The sequence below is a fragment of the Urocampus carinirostris genome, chromosome 11 (assembly GCF_059441175.1).
Source record: "Urocampus carinirostris isolate Australia breed hairy pipefish chromosome 11, RoL_Ucar_1.0, whole genome shotgun sequence".
NCBI lineage: Eukaryota > Metazoa > Chordata > Actinopteri > Syngnathiformes > Syngnathidae > Urocampus > Urocampus carinirostris.
This window is the reverse complement of record NC_142359.1, coordinates 1,868,591-1,890,629: the sequence shown is the minus strand read 5'-3', so window position 1 is coordinate 1,890,629 and position 22,039 is coordinate 1,868,591. Positions and strand designations below refer to the sequence as shown.

The following is a 22,039-nucleotide window of genomic DNA, read 5'->3' as shown; positions in this document are numbered from 1 at the left end:
TGTTATTCATATGCAGGGTTGGGTAGGGTTACTTGAACTGGATTACTTTCAATGACTTTTGGATGACTCCAATACAAAATATGCTAAGAAAAGACAAAAGAAACTAAATAGGAATACAATGACTCCATTTTGTGCAGGCTTGGGGAGTAACGGAATACATGGAACGGCAAAAAGCTGTTTGGATTTATTTTCATTTTGTTTTTGTCGCATTTGATGTTAGTTTTGCCGGAGATCAAAGAGATCAAAGCCAGGAGAGAAAGCTTACCACGTGTTGTGAGTCAAAATTTTATTCCTATTTAGTTTCTTTTGTCTTTTCTGAGCATATTTGGTATTGGAGTCATCCAAAAGTCATTGAAAGTAATCCAGTTAAAGTAACCCTACCCAACCCTGGTTTTGCCGGAGATCAAAGAGATCAAAGCCAGGAGAGAAAGCTTACCACGTGTTGTGAGTCATCATTTTATTCCTATTTAGCTTCTTTTGTCTTTTATTAGCATATTTGCTATTGGAGTCATCCAAAAGTCATTGAAAGTAATCCAGTTCAAGTAACCCTACCCAACCCTAGTTTTGCGGGAGATCAAAGAGATCAAAGCCAGGAGAGAAAGCTTACCACGTGTTGCGAGTCAATTTTTTTTTCCTATTTAGCTTCTTTTGTCTTTTATGAGCATATTTGGTATTGGAGTCATCCAAAAGTCATTGAAAGTAATCCAGTTAAAGGAACCCTACCCAACCCTGCTCCGGCACGATCAAGCCACAACGGAGGTGGAGCGCCATTTCTCTCGTTTTTGGAAAAGGATTCCCGATTCAGGTCGCTGATCAACTGGGACAAGCTAAGAGACTCGTTCCTACTCTTCAACTTTCACAAACGTTTCTCCATTCACCTGTGGGATTTCTGCATTATTTACCGAGCGTTTCTCGAGCTTTTAGGAGACTTTTTCATCGGAATTCCAAGAAAACATTTCGGGCTCCAACAGCCCGGAGAGCTGATTGGCTGATGAACTCCTTTTAAACCCCCGACTTTTAAGAGATCCCTGTCAGATCGTTAAGCGAACCGTTTCCCCCAGCTCGGTAAGCTCTTACGTCAGACTCTGTTCCTGCCCTGTTCTTCTCTGCCTGATACCCGCTGCAAACCTGTTTCCGGACCTGACTCTGCCCCGTTCTGCCTTCCCGATCCCCGACCTGTTTTGCCCCGCTACCTGCCTGACACCTGTTGCCGACCTTGTTTCGGAACTCGACACCGCCCTTGCTCCTCCGTCCCGGCTAACGACTTGAATTTTCTGCCTATCTTCGACCATCCTCGCCTGCTACTCTTGTCCGTCAACCATCGGATCGTGGAAGCAAGCCCTACTCTCCCTCCTTATCAATAAAAACGGAGAAAACGAACGCTACTAGGTCCTGTTTCCGTTCCTGGCGTGTGACACGTACACCTTTTCATGGCTAAAGACAATGTTCCAATTTCTCCGGTAACAAAAAAAGGAGGAATCGGGTGTATTCTCCAGAACACAGGTGTCAAACAGGCGATTGAATCCGGCCCGCGAGACAACACTCAGAGAAGCGCAAGAGAAAAACAAGCTGCAGGTTGAAATTTGTCCACTTGATGTTGTCAAAGCCAGGTGCCTCGAACAAAGAAACTGTACTTGTATTTATTTCTCATTCTCTCTCTCTCTTTTCCACCCCTTTTCTCCCACTCTGTCTCTGTCTCTTTCACTCTCTGTGCCCCTCTTTTTCTCTTCCTTTGTTGCTCTTTGTCTCTTTCTCTCTCTGTGTCGTTTAACCTCTTTAGCTCTAACTTCCTTTTTTCCTTTTCTCTTTCTCTCTTCATACCCTTCACGCTTTATTTTCTCTTTTCTCTTCTTCTGTCTTTCTATTTCTCTTTGGATTTTTTTCTTCCTCTCCCTTTCTTTTCCCCCTCTCTAACGACTTTTTATCTTTTGTTGAGAGGCACCTGGCTTTGGCAACATCAAGTGGACATATTTCAACCTGCAGCTTGTTTTTCTCTTGCGCTTCTCTGCGTGTTGTCTCGCGGGCCGGATTCAATCCCTTAGCGGGCCTGATCTGGCCCGCGGGCCGCCTGTTTGACACCTGTGGTATAGGAGGTGCTAGTAATATGCGTTTCAGCTGGTGTCCATGGGCGGGGCTAATTGGGCGCCGTGGCAACAGTGACAGAACCTTTTTTTATAAGGGTAGCTTTCTTTTGATTTCGAATATTTCCTCAAGAGAATTGTAATGGAGTAGGCCCTGTTTACTATTTACTGCCCCCCAGTGGTAAAAAAACGTCCTTCATTAAAAAGTAATATTACTGAAAAAAATTTGCAAGACTGCATGAACTATCAAAAAAAAAGTGCCTTTTGAAATACTTTTGGGTGGAGAAATTTGCCTCTATTGTAGACAAACACACCCAAGAGCCAAGAAGAAATCCTCAGGTTGGAGAGTGTTTGGAAGACCTCGATTGACCTCGATTTGTTGATGTCCGTTGAAGGATTATATACATTTTACTATAAAGGATTTTATTAAATACAAGTTACATTTATCGAATGCAATGAAGATTTTCACTTAGTGAGCTTCAGGTCACGCCGTTCATGCGAATGTTTGGTTTAATTCTGTAGAAAACAGGACTCTGACGCAGAAGGCCAGACGCACAAGGACAGACATCGCCACGCTCTTCTCCGATCGGGTGGGGCCACGTGGGGGTTTTTCTCTGGCTCGCCCATGGGAGGAGCCGACACGCCAGCTTGGGAGAAAGGCGTGGGCAGAGGAAGAAAGAGAGAAGATCGAGGGAGAACGAGGAAGAAGGTTTGACGGAGACTCGAGCGACGCTAATTCGGCTGATTTGGCTAATTCGGCTAATTCGATGGAGTTCACTTAGTTAAAAACTTTAAGAAAAAACATCTGCCCCTGTGTGAAAATGTCGCCTATTCTTGTCCATCTTTTCTGATAAAGTTAAAACTTATATGAACTCTATGTTGGCAGAATGAAACAAATAAAAACAAGCGTTAAGGTAAATAAAATTTATTAGCATTGGTGATGGCCCAAACGCCACTCGCCCCGGCTGGGCTCCCGGCCACACTGCGCGCCCCCGTGTGTCTAGTTAACTTTAGTCACACAGGAAACAGATAAATACACCGGAAATGCAACTTCAAAATAAAAGAGTAGAAAACTGATAAACGCACAAAAGATGCAATTAGACTGATTATTGAACCGTTACTTCATATGTGTGTGTGTGTGTGTGAAAGATTGTTTTTATATCTAGGAATATAAAAACAAGTTATATTCACACAGTGAATTCTGAGAAATGTTACAACCAAAACAACCAATTTATTATTTTCCCAAAAATTTCGGTTAATGGAGTCAGATAACTCATTCGAACTATTTGGTAAACCGTACATTTTTAATCATTTAATTTTTTTACACCGTGTACCGTCGGTTCATTCTTTTCACGCTGAGGTTTTTGAGTTTTACCTCTCCCTCACGTAGGTTTCAGATCAGGGGATCGTGTGATAATAGGCATTTGGAACGTAAACAGGACTTGACTTATGATCACATCCGGTATGAAAACTTTCGGGACGATGTACTGGACCTGTTTTTGTTGCTGGAGATCCAGTCGGAGATGTGCGCCACCGCCTGGCGATGGCAGTGCTTGTTTCCGAAGCTACACGCTAACATGATCAGTTCCCGCTGGAGCTCACTGGAAACACAAGCAAGCGGTCATGTGGGTAGTGTTCCCTCTAAACTGCGTAATTGCGCACTACCCAGAGCTTTTCCGCGCACAAGAAAATCGAGCCAGCTCACAAAAATCAAGGCTCGAAATTGCTCATTAAGAAGCCAATTAAGTCAAAGTTACAGTGCATGAAGGTCAAAATACACGGGTTTCCCTGACGCTGTGTTCTAAATGCGGTATTTGGAAGTCAAGGTTGAGTAAAGTCGGTAGAGTTTTTCGAGAACCGGCTTCTTTGGCTCGGCTCGCTAAAGAGAACCGGCTCTTTTGGGTCCCAAACGGCTCTTCGGGTTGCTTTTGCTCCTCTCATCCCTACACGACCCAATATTATGTAAAATTGTGCACAAAATGAGTTAAAGGAAGGGGGAAATAGAACAAAAAAGAAAAAAAAATGAAAAATTAGTGAAAAGCTGCGGAAAAAAAGAAACAAAAGGAAGAGAAAAAAGAAGGAAAAATCCAGAAAAAAGCTAGAAAAAAAGAAAAAAAAGGAAAAAAAAGTAAATAGAGAACAAAAAGAAAAAAGTAAAAGCTAGGAAAACATAAACACAATGAGATTTTTTGAAAGGAAAACAGAAAAAAAAACAGGAAAAAGAAGAAAAACTTCAAATCATTTCCAATGATACCAAGTTACGTAATCAATCGGAGCGACGAGCGACGTTTGGGACGGATCGGGCTGCTACGAAGAATTAGCATTGCGTGCATTGAGGGTGTGTTTGTGTCTTTTACTCCATCTGGTAAGATGCTCGCAGGACGCTGCCCTCGCCGTTAGCGCCGTTAGCGCCGTTAGCGCCGTTAGCGTCGTTAGCGCCAGGCCAGCCGATCTGATGGTAACGCGCCGCCACTTGCTTTAGCACGTAATCCTGCAAAGACACACCAAAAAAAAAGTGATGAAAAGAAATTCAGGATGACGGTCGCTCGTCCGAGTATTACGCTAAAAAGGTTGTAGTCTTCGGTGCGGTCCAGAAGCTTGTCCAGTTGGTAGAGCGCCCGGCTAGCGGCGTGCCACGGTAGGAAGGAAGTTTCTTCGGGCAGGTAGCCGATCAGCTCCAACGGCACTCCTTGGGGGAGGTAACCCGCCCTGCGGTTGACAAACGACGCCGATACAAAGTCTTATTCCATGCGGTTCCGTTTGGAGGCCTCTGCTTTACTACTGCATTTGCAGCTCTGCTCGTTTAAAGGGCTCTACTACAATTCTTGTATGAATAGAGAATAAAATAGAATCTACCTTTATTGTCATTGTTACAAAATGGGTTAACATATTGTGACAATGAAATTGGGCATGACACTCCAGTTTCACACATTCACGGTGAGGTAAAAAAGCCAAGAAGATATAGGAACAGAGAAGATAAGGTTATAAAACAAGGAGGATGAGGTCATTGTTCTTAAAAAAAAATCATATTTCCATAAATATATGCGCATAGGAAACTCGTTGAGTTTTATATCTTGAAAAAAGTGAATACTTTGTCAAATAAATGCCAATTTCTCCACCTCGAATAAAATTGAACATTGGTGTGATAGTTTGTGTATTTTTGCCCATTTATCAAACATATATATGTCACGGTTGCCATGGCGCCCAATTGGTCCCTGCCGTGTGGCGCCAGGTTCTGTCAGAGTTGCCACGGCGCCCAATTGGACCCGCCCATGGATACCAGCTGAAACGCGTTGACAGATTGCTCCCTGGTACTACTTAAACGCTGTCCTGATAGTCGCCTTTGGTCGGAGCGTCTGCGAAACTCCTGCTAAACTCTGTTGTGATACGCCAAGCCCTGTGAATCCCCGTTTTTGCCTGTGATTTTGTCCTTGTTATGCCAAACCTGCGAATCCTCGTTTTTGCCTCGGTTTTGCTTCCGTTTTGTTCTCTCCCCCCGATCTGTTTGATTTTGTCCACTTCCTCGTTCCTCTCAATCTACTTCCGCGACCACTGATCCCTGGATCGAGTGTGCGTTCATTCCTCTTCTCCCCAAAAAACCGTGAGTAACGTTACGCAAGTGGGTTCTGCTTCCTGTTTCCTGTGAATTTTCCGTTTTTTTTTTGCCTGTGTTTTGCTTCTGTTTTGTTCTCTCCCCCCGATCTGTTTGATTTTTGACCACTTCCTCGTTCCTCTCAATCTACTTCCGCAACCAGCGAGCCCCGGATCGAGTCTGCCCTCATTTCTCTTCTCTCCAATAAACTGTGAGTAACGTTACGCGAGTGGGTTCTACTTCCTTCTTCCTGTTCTGGTTCGTGACATAAATATAATTTTTTTCGCACTGCTAAGGGGCACTAAATATGACATACTGCCCCTTTAACAGCCAATCAATGCCATCGAATCTTTACATTTAAAGTCGTACTAATCCAGTTGGGATCTAAGATTTCTTTTAGTTTGTGTCTTTGTTTTCTTCCCTTGTATTTTATTTGTTTATACAAAAATGTGTTTGTTTGTTGTTTATATTGGTTGCAAAAAGTGAATCGTTGTCATTTTTTAGACTAAAACAACTCTTTGTGCAAGCGACAAAAACGTCAGCTAAAAAGCACGAAAGTGGTTTGTGTTTTGGTCCGGCGTCCTATTTGCACTCCTTATCATTTATTCACCTGCAAGGCGCCCAGCCCCGCCCTGGCCCCTCCCCTTGCTCATGAATATTAACGAGGCCAGCCACGTGGGAATCGCAACTCTTTTTACGGAAGCGGCTCTTTTGGCCTGGCTCATTTAAAGGAGCCCGCAGAGATTGTTTTTGCGACATCAACTTTTGTGTATGCACAGAAAGACTAAGGAAAGAGGAAAAAAACGATAAAAATTTGAAAAGAGAGAAACAAAAAGAGAAAAAAAGCTAAAGAAAACGAGGTAAAAGTCCAGGAAAAATGAAACAAGATAAAAACAACAAATTAAACCATAAAAGTAAAGAGAGAGAAAGGAAGAGAGGAAGTTTGTTCCTCCTCACAATGAAGCAAACATAACGCAAACGTTTTTGGCTGTATCATACACGTCATAACACGACTTTTTTTCTTCATAAACAATAAAGAATGTCATATTGAATGCGTTAAACAGTTGAGAAAATAGAGTTTTACACCTGAACTAACTCGCCACGCTATATAAACACAACACTGCCCTCTAGCGGCAGGAAGGAGCGTCTAGTTGGCATCTATTTGAAAAAAAATCACAATGTTTGATCGGAATGACCGGATCAAATCATCCAAAAGACGGTCGAGTGTGTTTCTAATGCAGCGTGTGTGTGTTTAGGGGGTGTTCTGTGGGTTTTTTGTGCGTTTGTCAGCACCGACCTGGCTAAGTTGAAGGCGTCGTCGATGAGTCCCGCCCGGTTGGCCACGGAAATGACCTGCGTCACATCAAAAGCAATGCCGTCACGTGGGTGTCGCAGAGCTTTACCGGCGACAAAATGGCGGGAAATGGGGTGACGTTTACAAACGACAAAATACGGGACAAAAGGATGAGAAATGAAGTTTCCGGGCAAGGAAAGGAAGGCGGGGTTTCGGCTCCGACCTCGGGTTTCCGGCGCAACTGTCCGATCAGCAACTTCCAGTTTCGGAGATCGTAGTTGACGCGAAAGTATCCGCTTTGGTTGATGTTGCCTAGCAACCAAGTCTCCTCGTCCATCTCGGCCATCCGGTGAATTTCTACGACAGTCGGGATCAAAACTCCGATGAGCGGCGGGGTCGGAAACGCGCCCGTGAATTTTGTAGGAAAGTCTTCCGTGCGCTCGACGTGGCGAAACATTGTATGCTATGAGATTAGACGTGACATGTCACCGAGACTTCCGAGACTTCGGAGAAAAAAAGACTGTGGGGATAAATGCCCACCCGTAACTCCAGACTTTCTACCATAGCTGTAATTCACCCTTTCCTTTAATCTTTGTTTCACTTAAGGCGAACACATCAATCTTCCTTTTAGTCACCATCCTCCTCTTTCTTCCACTCAGTCGCTTTACTTCCACATCCTCTCACATTTAGTGACCCTATAACTAGGGACCTTTTGGTCTCCCGCCCCCCTTTCTTTGCCTTGCTGTCTCTTAGGGAGTAGAGATAGAGAGGAGAGGATTCCCAGCCCCCTCGCTCCCTCCACTTTAGTCGCCTCTTAGCGGACCACGGTGGGAGAATTCTCTTACCTCTCACGAGGAGAGGATACCCCCTCACCACAGGGTTAGCGATAAATAGGCCACAACAAAAAGAGAATAGCGCAATAACATTTAGCAGGGCCATAAACGATACGCTTTTACAGTTTGCGCACTCGTTTAGGGTGGTGATGGCCCTGGGTAGGACAGAAAAGTCACTGTTTTGAGGCCTCGCAGTACTGCGTTTCTACCACTGGAGGCAGGAGCGCTGTAGCGCTTTTCAACCCTTTTAAGGCTGCCGACAAAAAACGAGGATTTTCGTGTCTTCTAGCCGATCTTTTTATTCACTCGGAAGGCTGTGTGACACGATCTACCCCGGAGTGCCGTGTCTAATCTCATCGCGTATAATGTTTCGATAGAGTAAAACGATATTTAAATGCGGGGGACCAATAGGAGAACAGCCCAAACCGTTGAGCCCGCCCCCTCGTTTAAATAACATTTTATTGTAACAAAATACGACAATACGATTTGTACCAAATACGAGGTTGACAAAGTCCAATTTGATAGATTTGTAATTTTCTCACTTTCCAATTGATGTCGAGCGCCAAAAGTACCTTTACAATATAAAGCATCTTGAGCGAGTACAGAGTTGGAGAAATACCTGTTTTATTGTGTATCCAGATGAGGGTCTCTGAAGAGATCCAGGATCCGTTTCCCACCGCAAGCGTCAATGGAACCTGCCACTCTAAACTAACACAATTTACAAACACAATCATGCCAACCGTAGGAAACGCTGTACCTTGCAAAAGTATTGCCCCCCCTAAGAACTTTTTCACAAATATTTCGAACTGAAAAAACTCCAAAGCTTTTCTGAGAATCGACGGCACGCGAGACGCGAGACGAAAGCAAACCTATTCGCCATTTTGGATTGTGCTAACATAAAAAGGGAAAAGCGGGTGTTGCAAAAATATTGGCCCCCTTTTGAGGTAATACTTTTGCTGCCATCACAGTCTTTTTGGCTATGTCTACAATCATTTTACACATCTGTCCACAAGTGCCATAAATGATTAGATCTGGCAACACTTTTATCTTGTTAGTTTTAGACCATTCTGTTGGAGATTTTGCGTAGTTTTAAGGTCCTTTTCCTGTTGGAAGGTGAAACTGCGCACCATTCTCAGGTCTCTGGCCACATGTTTTCCGCCAAAATGAACCCAAGATTGGCCTATCTATCTTCTCATCAACTCTAACCACCTGCGGATGAAAAGCAACCTCAAAGCATGATGCTGCCAACACCATGTTTGACAGTGGGCATGTGATGTCCAGTGTTATGTTAAATACGTTGCATCCAGCCCGGAAAATCTTGTTAGCTTTGCAATGGTTTTATGCTCCCTCCGTTTTGAAATTATTGTTCGCACAATGCTCCAGGAGATGTGGAAATCCCATTCCTGAATTGAAATTTCCCACAAATTTATCCCAGACCTGGCCTATGTACTCTTTTTGTTAGGTTAACCCCAACACTTGTAATAAAAACCTGCACTCAAAGAAGAGACAGAGACGTGAATATGACTTACTTACTTGCAAGGAGAGATGACCATAGACTGCTTATTACAGTCTACTAGACACTTTGAAAAAGTCTAGTTCGTCTTTGCCTTTTTATTGTATTAGGAATGCCCTAATTTACATGTTTCTTCTGCTAAAGGGAGGGGGAGTGACAAAAAAACTGTTTGAGATCCGTTGTCACAACATCTTATCGTATCAACAGCTGTTTAAACTTACAACAACATGTTATCGTATCAACAATATTACTACTATTGAACTAGGCGAGAATGGCACACTAAACAAGAATAGAACACAGTATGCAACAGTAAAATAACTTATTTACAGGTTAAATCCATCACTTTTCTTCCATGATGCTGTTTTGTTCTCCAGTGTCTCCTTTCACAGACCTCTGAGCCCATCACTGAACTGAAAACCTGTGTCATTGTTAGTCTTTTAGGTTGACATTGGATCATTCAGAAGTCAGTCGGCTGAGCTTAGAGAATGACTTTGAGACGGCTACTATTTACTTTTTTTCGTGATCAAATGTTGAAATGTGGCAATATGACTGAAGCTTGTTGGGGGGGGGGGGGGGCAATACTTTTGCTAGGCGCTGTAGAGAAGAAATCGTGAAATGTTGTAGACGGTGTCTGGACAAACAAGGTTTCTGCTGAGCGTGCGTAATCGCTCAGTTGTCAATCACGTTCAGAAAAATATGAATAATTGAGTTGCCGGGCAGCCATATTGATTGGGCGCAGCCCGTAGCGCTGCCGAGATATTTTTTCAATTTATTTTTTTGCTGCTTCGTAAATGGAAGGTGGGCAAGGTCCACCAGGACATCAATTTCAAGCTCTTTTAAGCATTTTTTTTGCAGCGCTACTCTATCACATGCTTGCTTTCCTAAGGAAAATCCTACAAAATGGCCGCTAAAAAACCAACAACAAACTAAACGCTCCATTTTTTTCATTTCGGTGTCAAATTATAAATGAATAAAAAAGTCAATGTTGGTTTACACTCGGGAAAGAAAAAATAAAGAAAAGAATATAATATTTCATTAAATAATAAAAAGAAAGAAAAAAGGAGAAAAGAAGAAGAAAACGACATCAACAATAAAACATGAAATAAAAGAAAAAGGGAGAAAAAAAATAAAGAAAAGAATATATTTCATAAAATAATAAAAAGAAAGAAAAAAGGAGAAAAGAAGAAGAAAATGACATAAACAATAAAACATGAAATAAAAGAAAAAGGGAGAAAAAAATAAAGAAAATAGTTTATTTCATAAAATAATAAAAAGGAAGAAAAAAGGAGAAAAGAAAAAGAAAATGACATAAACAATAAAACATGAAATAAAAGAAAAAGGGAGAAAAAATAAAGAAAAGAATATATTTAATAAAATAATAAAAAGAAAGAAAAAAGGAGAAAAGAAGAAAAGAAGAAAATGACATAAACAATAAAACATGAAATAAAAGAAAAAGGGAGAAAAAAGAAAGAAAAGAATATATTTCATAAAATAATTAAAAGAAAGAAAAAAGGAGAAAAGAAGAAGAAAATGACATAAACAATAAAACATGAAATAAAAGAAAAAGGGAGAAAAAAATAGAGAAAATAATATATTTCATAAAGTAATAAAAATAAAGAAAAAAGGAGAAAATAAGAAAATGACATAAACAATAAAACATGAAATAAAAGAAAAAGGGAGAAAAAATAAAGAAAAGAATATTTTACATAAAATAATAAAAAGAAATAAAAAAGGAGAAAAGAAGAATAAAATAATAAAATGATATAAACAATAAAACATGAAATAAAAGAAAAAGGGAGAAAAAAATAAAGAAAATAGTATATTTCATAAAATAATTAAAAGAAAGAAAAAAAGGAGAAAAGAAGAAGAAAATGACATAAACAATAAAACATGAAATAAAAGAAAAAGGGAGAAAAAAATAGAGAAAATAATATATTTCATAAAATAATAAAAAGAAAGAAAAAAGGAGAAAATAAGAAAATGACATAAACAATAAAACATGAGATAAAAGAAAAAGGGAGAAAAAATAAAGAAAAGAATATATTTCATAAAATAATAAAAAGAAAGAAAAAAGGAGAAAAGAAAAAGAAAATGACATAAACAAGAAAACATGAAATAAAAGAAAAAGGGAGAAAAAAATAAAGAAAATAATATATTTCATAAAATAATAAAAAGAAAGAAAAAAGGAGAAAAGAAGAAGAAAAGAAGAAAATGACATAAACAATAAAACATGAAATAAAAGAAAAAGGGAGAAAAAAGAAAGAAAAGAATATATTTCATAAAATAATAAAAAGAAAGAAAAAAGGAGAAAAGAAGAAGAAAAGAAGAAAATGACATAAACAATAAAACATGAAATAAAAGAAAAAGGGAGAAAAAAGAAAGAAAAGAATATATTTCATAAAATAATTAAAAGAAAGAAAAAAGGAGAAAAGAAGAAGAAAATGACATAAACAATAAAACATGAAATAAAAGAAAAAGGGAGAAAAAAATAAAGAAAAGAATATATTTCATAAAATAATAAAAAGAAAGAAAAAAGGAGAAAAGAAGAAGAAAAGAAGAAAACGACATAAACAATAAAACATGAAATAAAAGAAAAAGGGAGAAAAAAGAAAGAAAAAAAAACAAGAAAAGAAAAAGAGACGTAAAGAAGGGGGGAAAGATGAAGCTGCTGAAGCAGAAAATAGGTTAAAAAAAAAAGGTGGCAAAGAAAGGCTGGCAGGCGGGTCTGAATAAAACATGCCAATTAAATGTAAATGAGGGACCACTCAAAGACCCCTCAAAGGACTGCCGCTCAACCCCCACACAAATACCACTTACTACAAAACAATATCCAATTTTGTCCTCAAAATCTTCATTCACTTTCATTGGGAAAAAAAAATACACAGACAGAAACACAACAACAATACTAAAAAAATACTACAGAAATCCAAGAGAAATCAATCAAAACTATTGGAAAAATACTACTGCAGTAATACTCCCAAAATAGAATAGAATAGAATATGCCTTTATTGTCATTGTTACAACATGGGATATGCTGTGACAACGAAATTGGACGACTCCAGTTCCACATTTACAGTGAGGATAAGGAAACAAAGAGATAAAGGAACAAAGAACTAACTGACTTTGTTGTAAGTAGGCTTTGTTTTCCTCCAGGGGGGGGGGGGGGGGGTTGAACAGGGGGGTGAGGGTCAAACAGAGTTGCTGGATACAACTGGAATGTTTGATGTAGAAATAAATGTAAATGAAGAAGTACTTCAATCTATATGTTTCCAAAGCAATTTGATAAAACCAGGAAGTGGAATATTGTCATGTCTGCATGCTCGTCAAAGAGATCATTGGATAGGTCTCCAAACCTGGGTTCCTGGGCCCCATTCTTGAAACCAATGGGGCCCCAAAAACCAAAGAGTTGCCCACCACCGGCAGGGTTGGGTAGGGTTACTTTAACTGGATTACTTTCAATGACTTTTGGATGACTCCAATACCAAATATGCTCATAAAATAAAATGATGACTCACAACACGTGGTAAGCTTTCTCTCCTGGCTTTGATCTCTTTGATCTCCGGCAAAACGAACACAAAATGCTACAGAAACAAAATGAAAATCAATCCAAACAGCAGCAGCATCATTTGATTCCTATTTAGTTTCTTTTGTCTTTTATCAGCATATTTGGTATTGGAGTAATCCAAAAGTCATTGAAAGTAATCCAATTAAAGTAATCCTACCCAACCCTGTAATCAACGTCAAAATGAAGGGAGTTACCTGCTGTCAGGCTCGACTTCCTGTCCGTACAGGAAGTGCTCCTGGCTGACGGTGATGTCACGTGTGGGAAGCCCCTCCGATTGGTTCTTGCTGACGGTGAGGACGGGGTATCCCATTTGCAGAGTCCACCTGTCCATCACCGCTCCCACGTCGATGTCCCGCCCCTCCGACCGCATGGCCTGACGAGCACAAGGACGTTTCAAGGGACAGCGTGAAGTATTTAGCGCCCCCTACTGGTAAAACTAGCACACGCCCATTTTTGGACGAATTAGCCCTATTCTGACATAAGATGATCCTAACTTGGAGGGAACAAAACCTCTTCTTTTAATCTTTTCATAACGAAAATTGTTCCACACTCATTCAAAGTATTCTTTTGGTTACTTATGTATCTTCTTTTTCCACATTTATTCCTTTTTCTTTTTTTTCTCTCTATTTTTTTCTCTTTTCTTTCCCGTTTTTCTTTCTTTTATTTCATTTTCACTTTAGTTTTTTCTTTTTTCAAGATATCCTATTCTTATTGTTCCCCCTTTTTTGATTATTTGTTATTCGTCTTATCACATTTTTTCTTTTTTTTCCACAGTGTAAAACGCTTTTTGGAGGTCTTCAGTGACTTGAAAAGCCCTGTTTTTCTTTTCTTGGGTCTCATGTTGTTATCCAATAACGACTACCTGTTTTTCCACACCTAAAAGTCTTATTTTTTTTCAAAAGCTGACCATGCGCCTTATAATACAGTGCGCCTTATATATGGATCAATATTAAATTCGCAAGGTCTGGCAACTTACGCAACAGCCGCCGACTCGATTTTCCCCCGAAGGCGAAGTCGTTCGCGGTGTATGCTGGGATTTATTTACCGGCGTTTCATTGGCTAACCAATGTGTCAATCATCATTTGAATCGATCGCTATTGGCTAAAGTTATTCGGAGCCCCGGATTGGCTAGAGGGCTGAAACAAACCCTGCAATTGGCCGAAAAAGATGAATGAATAGAAAGCTTGCTAAACTACGCCATAAAGCAGACCTGGGCACTCCGGTCCTGGAGGGCCGTACGTTCTGCATGATTTTTGAGGTTTCTCTGATCCAATACAGGTGATTCCAATCACCAGTATTGTTAACGAGCACTTGCTAGCTTGCTAACGAGGTTATAATTTGTATCACCTGAGTCAAAGAAGAGCAAACTTCAAAATCTGGCAGGACGTATGGCCCTCCAGGACCGGAGCGCCCAGGTCTGCCATAAAGAAACATGTTTCATTAGTCTGTATTTGTAAATATTTGACTCTCCTGGATTTACGACACTCACGGTTGTAAGGAGACCACGGTTACGTATCATTATTGAATGTGATGGCTGCAAGAGAACTTAGGTGAGCTATGCGGCTTTCTATTTTCCCGGTATCTTGTTTTAGAACGATCTTGATGTTGCTGTGATGAGTTGAGTGAATTCAACTCAATTCCGAGTGTTTATTGTCATATGCACAGTAAAGTTACGAGCGAAAAAGAAAATAGAAAATAAGGAATGGTTGGCATTTCTTGAATTCCAAGACTTTAACCTTCCGAATGATATTTGAATTTAAGTGACATCGTACGGACACCGCATCTGCACGTGTCTACGACACGTATTTGCTTCTTTGCAAACTTTGGGAATGTTAAGGGGGTAATCAGTTGGACTGAACCATCTGACTGTTTTGTCCACGTTCCCATTGTAGCGGCTTATAATCCGGTGCGCCTTATCCATGGAAGATTTAAGACCAAAAACTTTTTTTTGGGGGTGCGCCCTATAACCCGGTGCGCCCTATAGTGCAGAAAATACTCCAAGAGCAATCAGTCCAATGCGTCTCAGCCCGTGTCAAGGGGCGGGGCCAGCTGGGCGCCATGACAACCATGCAGGACATGACAATTTCTGTTATAAGAGTGATAGTAAGACAGTCTCAGAACTAGTGACTTGCTACAGCCATTGCCCGTTAGTTAATTTATGCCCAGAATATTCTGTAATAAAAACCCGGTGGTTCCTTCCAAGTATCTGGAAGTAAGGGTTGAAGAAAAAGTACTTCCTCAACACGGCCACGAGTTTTCTCGTCCTGTCGGTTGCGAGTGGTTTCGTTTTAATAACTTTGATCCCTCAATAGTTCGAAGTGTTTTTTGGCGATTAATAGTCGACAGTTGTCTTTTGGCGCTCGTACCTCAGACAGTTTCTTCCACAGGTGGTCCCGTGCCGCGTTGCCGTACATGTGACTCAGCAGATAATCCTGCCGAAAAAACAAAGGTTTGTTAATCCTCCCCTTTGAAAACGACTGATGTGATGTTAATCGGACGGTCCAGTAGGGCGGCGCTGTCGCACTGATTTCGGAAGTCAGTATAAAAGAGCAGGCGCTCCAGCACTGCCTATTGTCTGTCAGCGCACAACACTCTCTGGTGCAGTGTTCCCTTTGAGCTGTGCGCGTTCTCAGCGCACAAGAAAATCTAGCCAGCGCACAAAAATGAAGGCTCAAATTTACTAATTAAGAAGCGACTTACGTCAAAGTTACAGTGCATGAGGGTAAAAATACACGGGTTCCCCTGACGTTGTGTCCTAAATGCGGTATTTTGAAGTCGAGTCGAAGTAGAACGAAGTTGAGTAAAGTTAGTAGAGTTTGTCGAGAACCGGCTTCTTTGGCTCGGCTCACTAAAAGGAACCGGCTCTTTCGGGTCCTAAACGGCTCTTCGGGTTGTTTTTGCTTCTTGAATCCCGACATGACCAAATATTATGTAAAATGATGCACAAAATGACTTAAAAGAAGGGGGGAATAGAACAAAAAAGAAAAAAGTATCAAAATGAAAAAGTAGTGAAAAGCTGAGAAAAAAAAGAAACAAAAGGAAGAGAAAAAAAGAAGGAAAAATTAAGAAAAAAGCCAGAAAAAAAAGAAAAGAAAGAAACAAAGGAAAAAAGCAAATAGAGAACAAAAAGTAAAAAGTAAAAGCTCGGAAAAAATGAGACACAATGAGATTTTTTTAAAGGCATCAAAAAAATTGATAAAAAAAAACAAATGTGTTCTAAATGCGGTATTTTGAAGTCAAGGTCGAAGTAGAACCAAGTTGAGTAAAGTCAGTAGAGTTATTAGAGAACCGGCTACTTCGGCTCGGCTCACTAAAGTAGAACCAAGTTGAGTTTCTAGTTTCTTGTCTGGACATTTTGTGAGTTGCTTTGTCAATAGAAGAAAAAGTTTGTGTTGCATTCAAATCATTTCCAATGATATCAAGTGAATCTTGTTGCCAACATTGTACTTCCACTAGAAAAATGTGATTAAATACAGTTGTGTGTCGTGCAACCGACGAAATAAGCCCCCAAAAATGTTAATATTATGCGACAAAATATATCAAGAATAAAAAAGAAATGGATATCTTGTGAAAGAATTGTAAGAAAAAACGAGTCAATTCATTCAAAAGTGAAAACATTTTTTGCATTGCCGGAAACTCCGCAAAATGGCCATGTTTGATAATGACTTAGTTGCCAGACTTGGGATTGCCGTGGCTCACTGTTGTTTCAAGCGTTGCTCACCGACTTTGTGTGAACGCTCAGACCCCTAAGGAAAATTACAGGGAACATTGCTCTGGTCCCGGCCAGAATATTAGGAACAGGCGAGAGTAATGTCTTACGTTAAGTCCTTTCCGGAAGAGTTTCTGTCCCATCACGTTGGCCAGCATGCGGATCAGTGCTGCCCCCTACAGGACAAACAAAAAAGCATACATTTGAATGCGAGCAGACACACTGGACCCCTAGACCACAGGTGTCAAACAGGCGGCCCGCAGACTAGATTAGACCCGCTAAGGGATTGAATCCGGCCCGCGAGACAACACTCAGAGAAGCGCAAGAGAAAAACAAACTGCTGGTTGAAATATGTCCAGCTCAGTAGCCTAGATGGTAAGGCGCCCGCTTTGAGACTGGGAGGTTCGGGTTCGCGCCCCGGCCGAGTCATTCCTAAGACTTAAAAAGTGGTCGGCGGCGCCCTCTGTTGGCTGCGGCTGCATCGGCTCGCTACAACGGGTCAGGTGCAATCGACATTTCGTTCTGTGTACATTGTTACACAGAATGACAATACAAGGAAATTATTATTATTATTTATTATGTCAACTTGATGTTGCCAAAGCCAGGTGCCTGGAACAAACGCTGTACTTGTATTTATTTTTCTCTCTCTCTCCATTTCTTTTCCACCCCCTTTCTCCCACTCTGTCTCTTTCACTCTCTGTGTCTCTTTTTCTCTTCCTTTGTTGCTCTTGGTCTCTTTCTCTCTCTGTGTCTTTTAAACTTCCTTTGCTCTAACCTCATTTTTTCCTTTTCCCGCTTTTCTCTTTCTCTTTTCTTACCCTTCGCGCTTTTATCTTTTCTATCCTTCTGTCTTTCTATTTCTCTTTGGATTTCTTTCTTCCCCTCCCTTTCTTTGTCCCGCCCTCTCTCACGACTTTTTATCTTTTGTTTATCACGCTCTCTCCCTCTTTTTCTTTCTTTGTCCCGCCCTCTTTCCTTTTCCCTCCCTCTTTCTCTCATTTCTTTATCTCTCTTTTTCGTTCTCTTTAATCTACTAGTCTGGCCCGGGACAGGATGTTTGTTCTATCGTGTGGCCCTCGAGTTCAAATGAGTTTGACACCCCTGCTCTAGACGGTCAAGTCGGAAGTATTGCACAAAAGACAAAATAGTCGAGGTCAATAGCGGGAAGCGTTCTTGTGGGAGTTCCACACGGTTCCCTATTAGAACCTCCTCTCTTTCTCATCGACTTTGCCGGGGGGTGGCAAACACACTTCACTAGAAACACTCTTACAGAAGTTAGATTTAGAGATTAGAGAGGGAAAGTAAGAGAAAGCCAATAAAATTGGAGTTGTGTTTACGGAAATGGAAGAGTTGACTGTCATCTGCCAAAAAGGTGGAAAGAAATGTTGAATTTACGGAAGGTATGGCCAAGGGGAAGGGGATAGGTTATGAAGTGAAGGGGCCTCAGGACAGAGCCCTGGGGCACACCTGTGATAACTAGTTGACTTGTACGAACTGAGTACAGTCCGCGAAGTAGGAACAGAATGGTTATACATATTGAAGAGAGAACGCTGAGAAGAATGGGCTGAGAAATGGGAACCAAGGCGGCACTCGGGCTAAGAAGGATGAGGACGGAAAGTGAAAGGGAGTTAGTTGAGCAGCAAGGAGATCCTTGCTTGTTTTCAAAGGTGCCGTTTTTGTCCTGGGACGTGGACAAAAACCAGACTGGAAGGCCATGAAGTTGGGAGGACACTACTTTTTTTGGAGAAGTAAGGGCGGAGCTTATTCAAGCGGATGGGGTCTGAAGCGACTTTTCTCAGGACGGGTGAGACAGCAGCCATTTTCGAAGGTGTCATGTCTGGCGCGGTTGCCATGGTGCCCAGCTGGTCCCAGCCGGGTGGCGCCGGATTATGGCGCAGTTGCTGCAGCGCCCAGTTGGCCACGCCCATGGACACCGGCTGAGTCGCATTGACTGATTGCTTCTTGAAGGTATTTAAACAGGTTCCTTTGAAGGGTGCGTTGCTGGAGCGTTTGTTATACTTGTTGAACTTTGTTAAACTTTGGTGAAACCTTCTGTGAGAGTTCTGTTTAATTCTGAGAAATGCCTAGTTGGTAATTTTGGTGTTTGAGCCTGCTTTGTTTTTGTTCTGGTCCGTTTTTGGACAACTTTGCTTTCCCCAATAAATTGTGTGAGTACGTCAACGCTAATGGGTCCTTATTTCCTGTTTCCTGCTCCGTTCTGTGACAGAAGGCAGAGGGGACAATGCCTGTGAAAAGTCAAGAATGGGGTGGGGGACACATTGGGTCTTGCCTGGACTTGCAGGATTCCGTCCGGACAAAAGACTGGAGTGAAGCTGGGATTTGGGGAATTTTCCACTGACTTCAGTTGAATCTTAGAAACCCTTCTCTCTCTGTTACACGCGAACCAGGTGCAAAAGTGTGTTCTTCAGTATGAGCTCCAGTACTTTTTTGTAGGCGATCCAGTCGAAAACGCGCTCGATATCGGCGGCGTCCTGCACGTTCTGCGAGATGGGGTGAGAGGAACTCAGGCCGTCCAGCAGCATCACCTCGTGGAGGACGTCCGTCAAAAATCGATGCTTCTCCTGGACAAAAACACAAGAACATTACGAATGTATTTACTTAACTCTAAGCAAAACATTGGCCTTCTCAATGTGGATCTAAATGACTTACAATGACAGTGTGTCATGAACACTAGAAGTAGTAGAAGTAGTGAAACCGAGCCATTTGGCTTCCCTACATAGAATGGATTAGTTTTACCATTACCATTGCGGCAAACTCTGGTGTCAACAACTTAGAAAAACTCTTTGTTTTCTAATGTGAAGAAAATAATGTTTAGTGGGGGACAAGTGAATGAGTATCTATATTATGATCAGGGTTGGTTAGCGTTACTTTAACTTGATTACTTTCAATGACTTTTGGATGACTCCAATACCAAATATGCTAATAAAAGACAAAAGAAACTACTAGACTTGGATGGCTTCAGTTGTAAGGAGGAAGATGAGGATGGTTTACCGTGATTTTTACAAGTACGGTATGTTTTTTTAACAGACCCGTTGACTGTGTTGCGAGCGGGTTGCTAGCGTGTTGCTACCATTAACTGCCCCGTCAGGCACCGTTTGGGATGAAAGTTATGTCATTAAAGCTTTGAAAACTCTCTCGGTGTACCGTCATTCTTTGTAAACATGTGTAACCATGTATAATATGTATTTGCAACTGTATATTTTTGTAAAGTATTTATTTTAGAAACTTATTCTGATATGTTTTGCACGAGCAAATGAGAAAGAAGGGGCGGGGCAAACGCGGGCTGACGGGAAGCGGAGTAAAGGTGAGACGTGTTTGTGGACGCGGCCGATAATAGTGGATATATATTTTTCCCACCCTTACCTTTGGAAATAAACACTTTTTCCCTTGGATTACTTTCAACGGGCACCCGGACTCTGCAGATCTGCATCAAACCTTAAGTACCGGTATCATTTTCTGTTCATTTTGCCGGCTGTGATTTTTGGATTGTTTATTTGCTGTCAATAGTGTCAAACAAAACCAAAAAAATTCGTGTTTGTGTTGCATTTTTTCAATGTGGGCGCATGCGGCTAATATACAGCTGCGGCTTGTGTATGTACAAAATCGGTCTCCCGAAATCTGGTGGGTGCGGCTTATAATCAGGTGCGCTCTATAGTCCGGAATATACGGTACTTCTTCTCCAAGTGTTAAGTCTGGGTTGAAATGCACCTGCTCTGTGTGAAAGAGTTGTGTGAAAGGAGACACCGGAGAACGCAGGAATGGGATTCAGTCGTATTTTGAAAGGCGCCGTACAAAATCATGCTAACAAACGCACTTAGTTTCCCCCTAACAAAGGGATCTGTCTTAGGCTAGAGAAGTTTTGTATTGGGCGGTCTGCGCTAATTAGCACTCGCGGTTGAGATTTCCTCCTAACGAATGTCGCACTTAATCAGCCACAGCCTATGACTTCCCCTTAGATTTTTGTTGGATTTTCACTGCTCATTAACGGAACTTTTCTCATTTGGAGCGACGGGCGAGATCGGAACAATTCCGGGGAGTTACTTACACAAAAACGGAGTGCTGTCGCATAAGCGTCAAATGAAAAGAAGAGGGAAATTGCTTTCTAGCCACCCGATGAAAAAAAATCTTTGAATAATGTGTAAAAAAAAAAAATACCATCAAAATAGTACCAAAAATATACTGACAAAATACAACAGGGTCCTAATATATTATTTAGCTTTAAATTATGAGCATTTCAAAACCAATTGGTGTCAGAACCAGAACAGATACAGGACCCAATCGCGTGACGTTCTCACACAAGCCTTTATTTGACAGGAAATGGGGAGTCATGGACGTTAGGTAGCCGGTCTGGCGTGGAAAGACCAGAAACCAAAGCCTGACGAGACCGATTCCAATTGCCCGTGTTGATATCGGACAGACGGGGTCAATACCAGACAGGAGGTGACAGACAGAATGGATAACGGATCAGGATATCGAAAATTAGAAAAAGAGAAACTAGACGGGAACGAAAACTGGAGAAAATAATAAACAGGACAAAAACAGACGTAAACTAAACTGGAACCCGAAATTAAACAGGACAACAATAAGCGGGCCTGGAAATATCACAGGATTACAGGACCAAGTCAGAACCCACGTCTTGTGGGACAGAAGTTCCACACATGGGCGGGGGCCAATTATGCACCACAGCAACCGTGACACACACGGGCGGGGCCAATTGGGCAACCTGGCAGCCGTGACACACACGGGCGGGGCCAATTATGCACCACGGCAACCATGACACACATGGGTGCGGCCAATTGGGCGCAGAAGTTCTTTTGACGTGCTGACCAAAACAGCAAGAGAGCGCTGAGCTTTATATAAACAGAAAGTCCATCTCTCAACGAGCCGCAGCGGGCGGGGCCAATTGGGCACCATGGCAAACGTGGCACACATGGGCGGGGCCAATTATGCACCACGGCAACCATGACACACATGGGCGGGGCCAATTATGCACCACGGCAACCGTGACACACACGGTCGCGGGGAGTAGGTTGCTCAGACGCGTAAATGGGACTTTCGTGGCGAGCGATGGCGATGTCGGGAACGGAAAAAAGTCGAAAAACCAAGAGAGGAGAGTAGACATGGTCGAGATCAAAAACGGATCGTTATCCGGGGCGGGAGAACAGACGTGGTCGAGATTAAAACAGATTTTAATTCAGGACGGGAGAGCAGACGTGGTCGAGATCAAACAGATCTTAGCGGGAGAACGACAAGTGCAAAAACACGGCACAAGCGAAAAAGGGCTTGCCGTGTAAAAACGGAGATTCGCAGACGGACCGACCAAAGGGGACTATTTACTTTTTTCCTTTGTTCCTTTCTTTTCTTTTTTTCTGGCTTTTTTTTTAAATTTGTCCTTCTTTTTTCTCTTCCTTTATTCCTCAGCTTTTCACTA

At 41.6% G+C, this 22,039-nt stretch overlaps 1 protein-coding gene across 2 annotated transcripts in view; it reads right to left on the bottom strand.

Annotated features, from left to right (window-relative positions):
* Positions 1-22,039, bottom strand: part of LOC148356155 (thyrotropin-releasing hormone-degrading ectoenzyme-like) — a 69,042-nt gene that overhangs the window by 4,880 nt on the left and 42,123 nt on the right. For both annotated transcript variants that reach the window (XM_088348024.1, XM_088348026.1), the window contains 10 exons: positions 19,032-19,169; positions 16,698-16,763; positions 15,245-15,310; positions 13,073-13,251; positions 8,420-8,508; positions 7,191-7,324; positions 6,971-7,026; positions 4,643-4,790; positions 4,439-4,572; positions 3,575-3,682 (listed from right to left, as the gene is read on the bottom strand). In XM_088348024.1, coding sequence (XP_088204150.1) covers positions 3,575-3,682; positions 4,439-4,572; positions 4,643-4,790; positions 6,971-7,026; positions 7,191-7,324; positions 8,420-8,508; positions 13,073-13,251; positions 15,245-15,310; positions 16,698-16,763; positions 19,032-19,169 — 1,118 coding nt within the window. The remainder of the gene's footprint in view (positions 1-3,574; positions 3,683-4,438; positions 4,573-4,642; positions 4,791-6,970; positions 7,027-7,190; positions 7,325-8,419; positions 8,509-13,072; positions 13,252-15,244; positions 15,311-16,697; positions 16,764-19,031; positions 19,170-22,039) is intronic.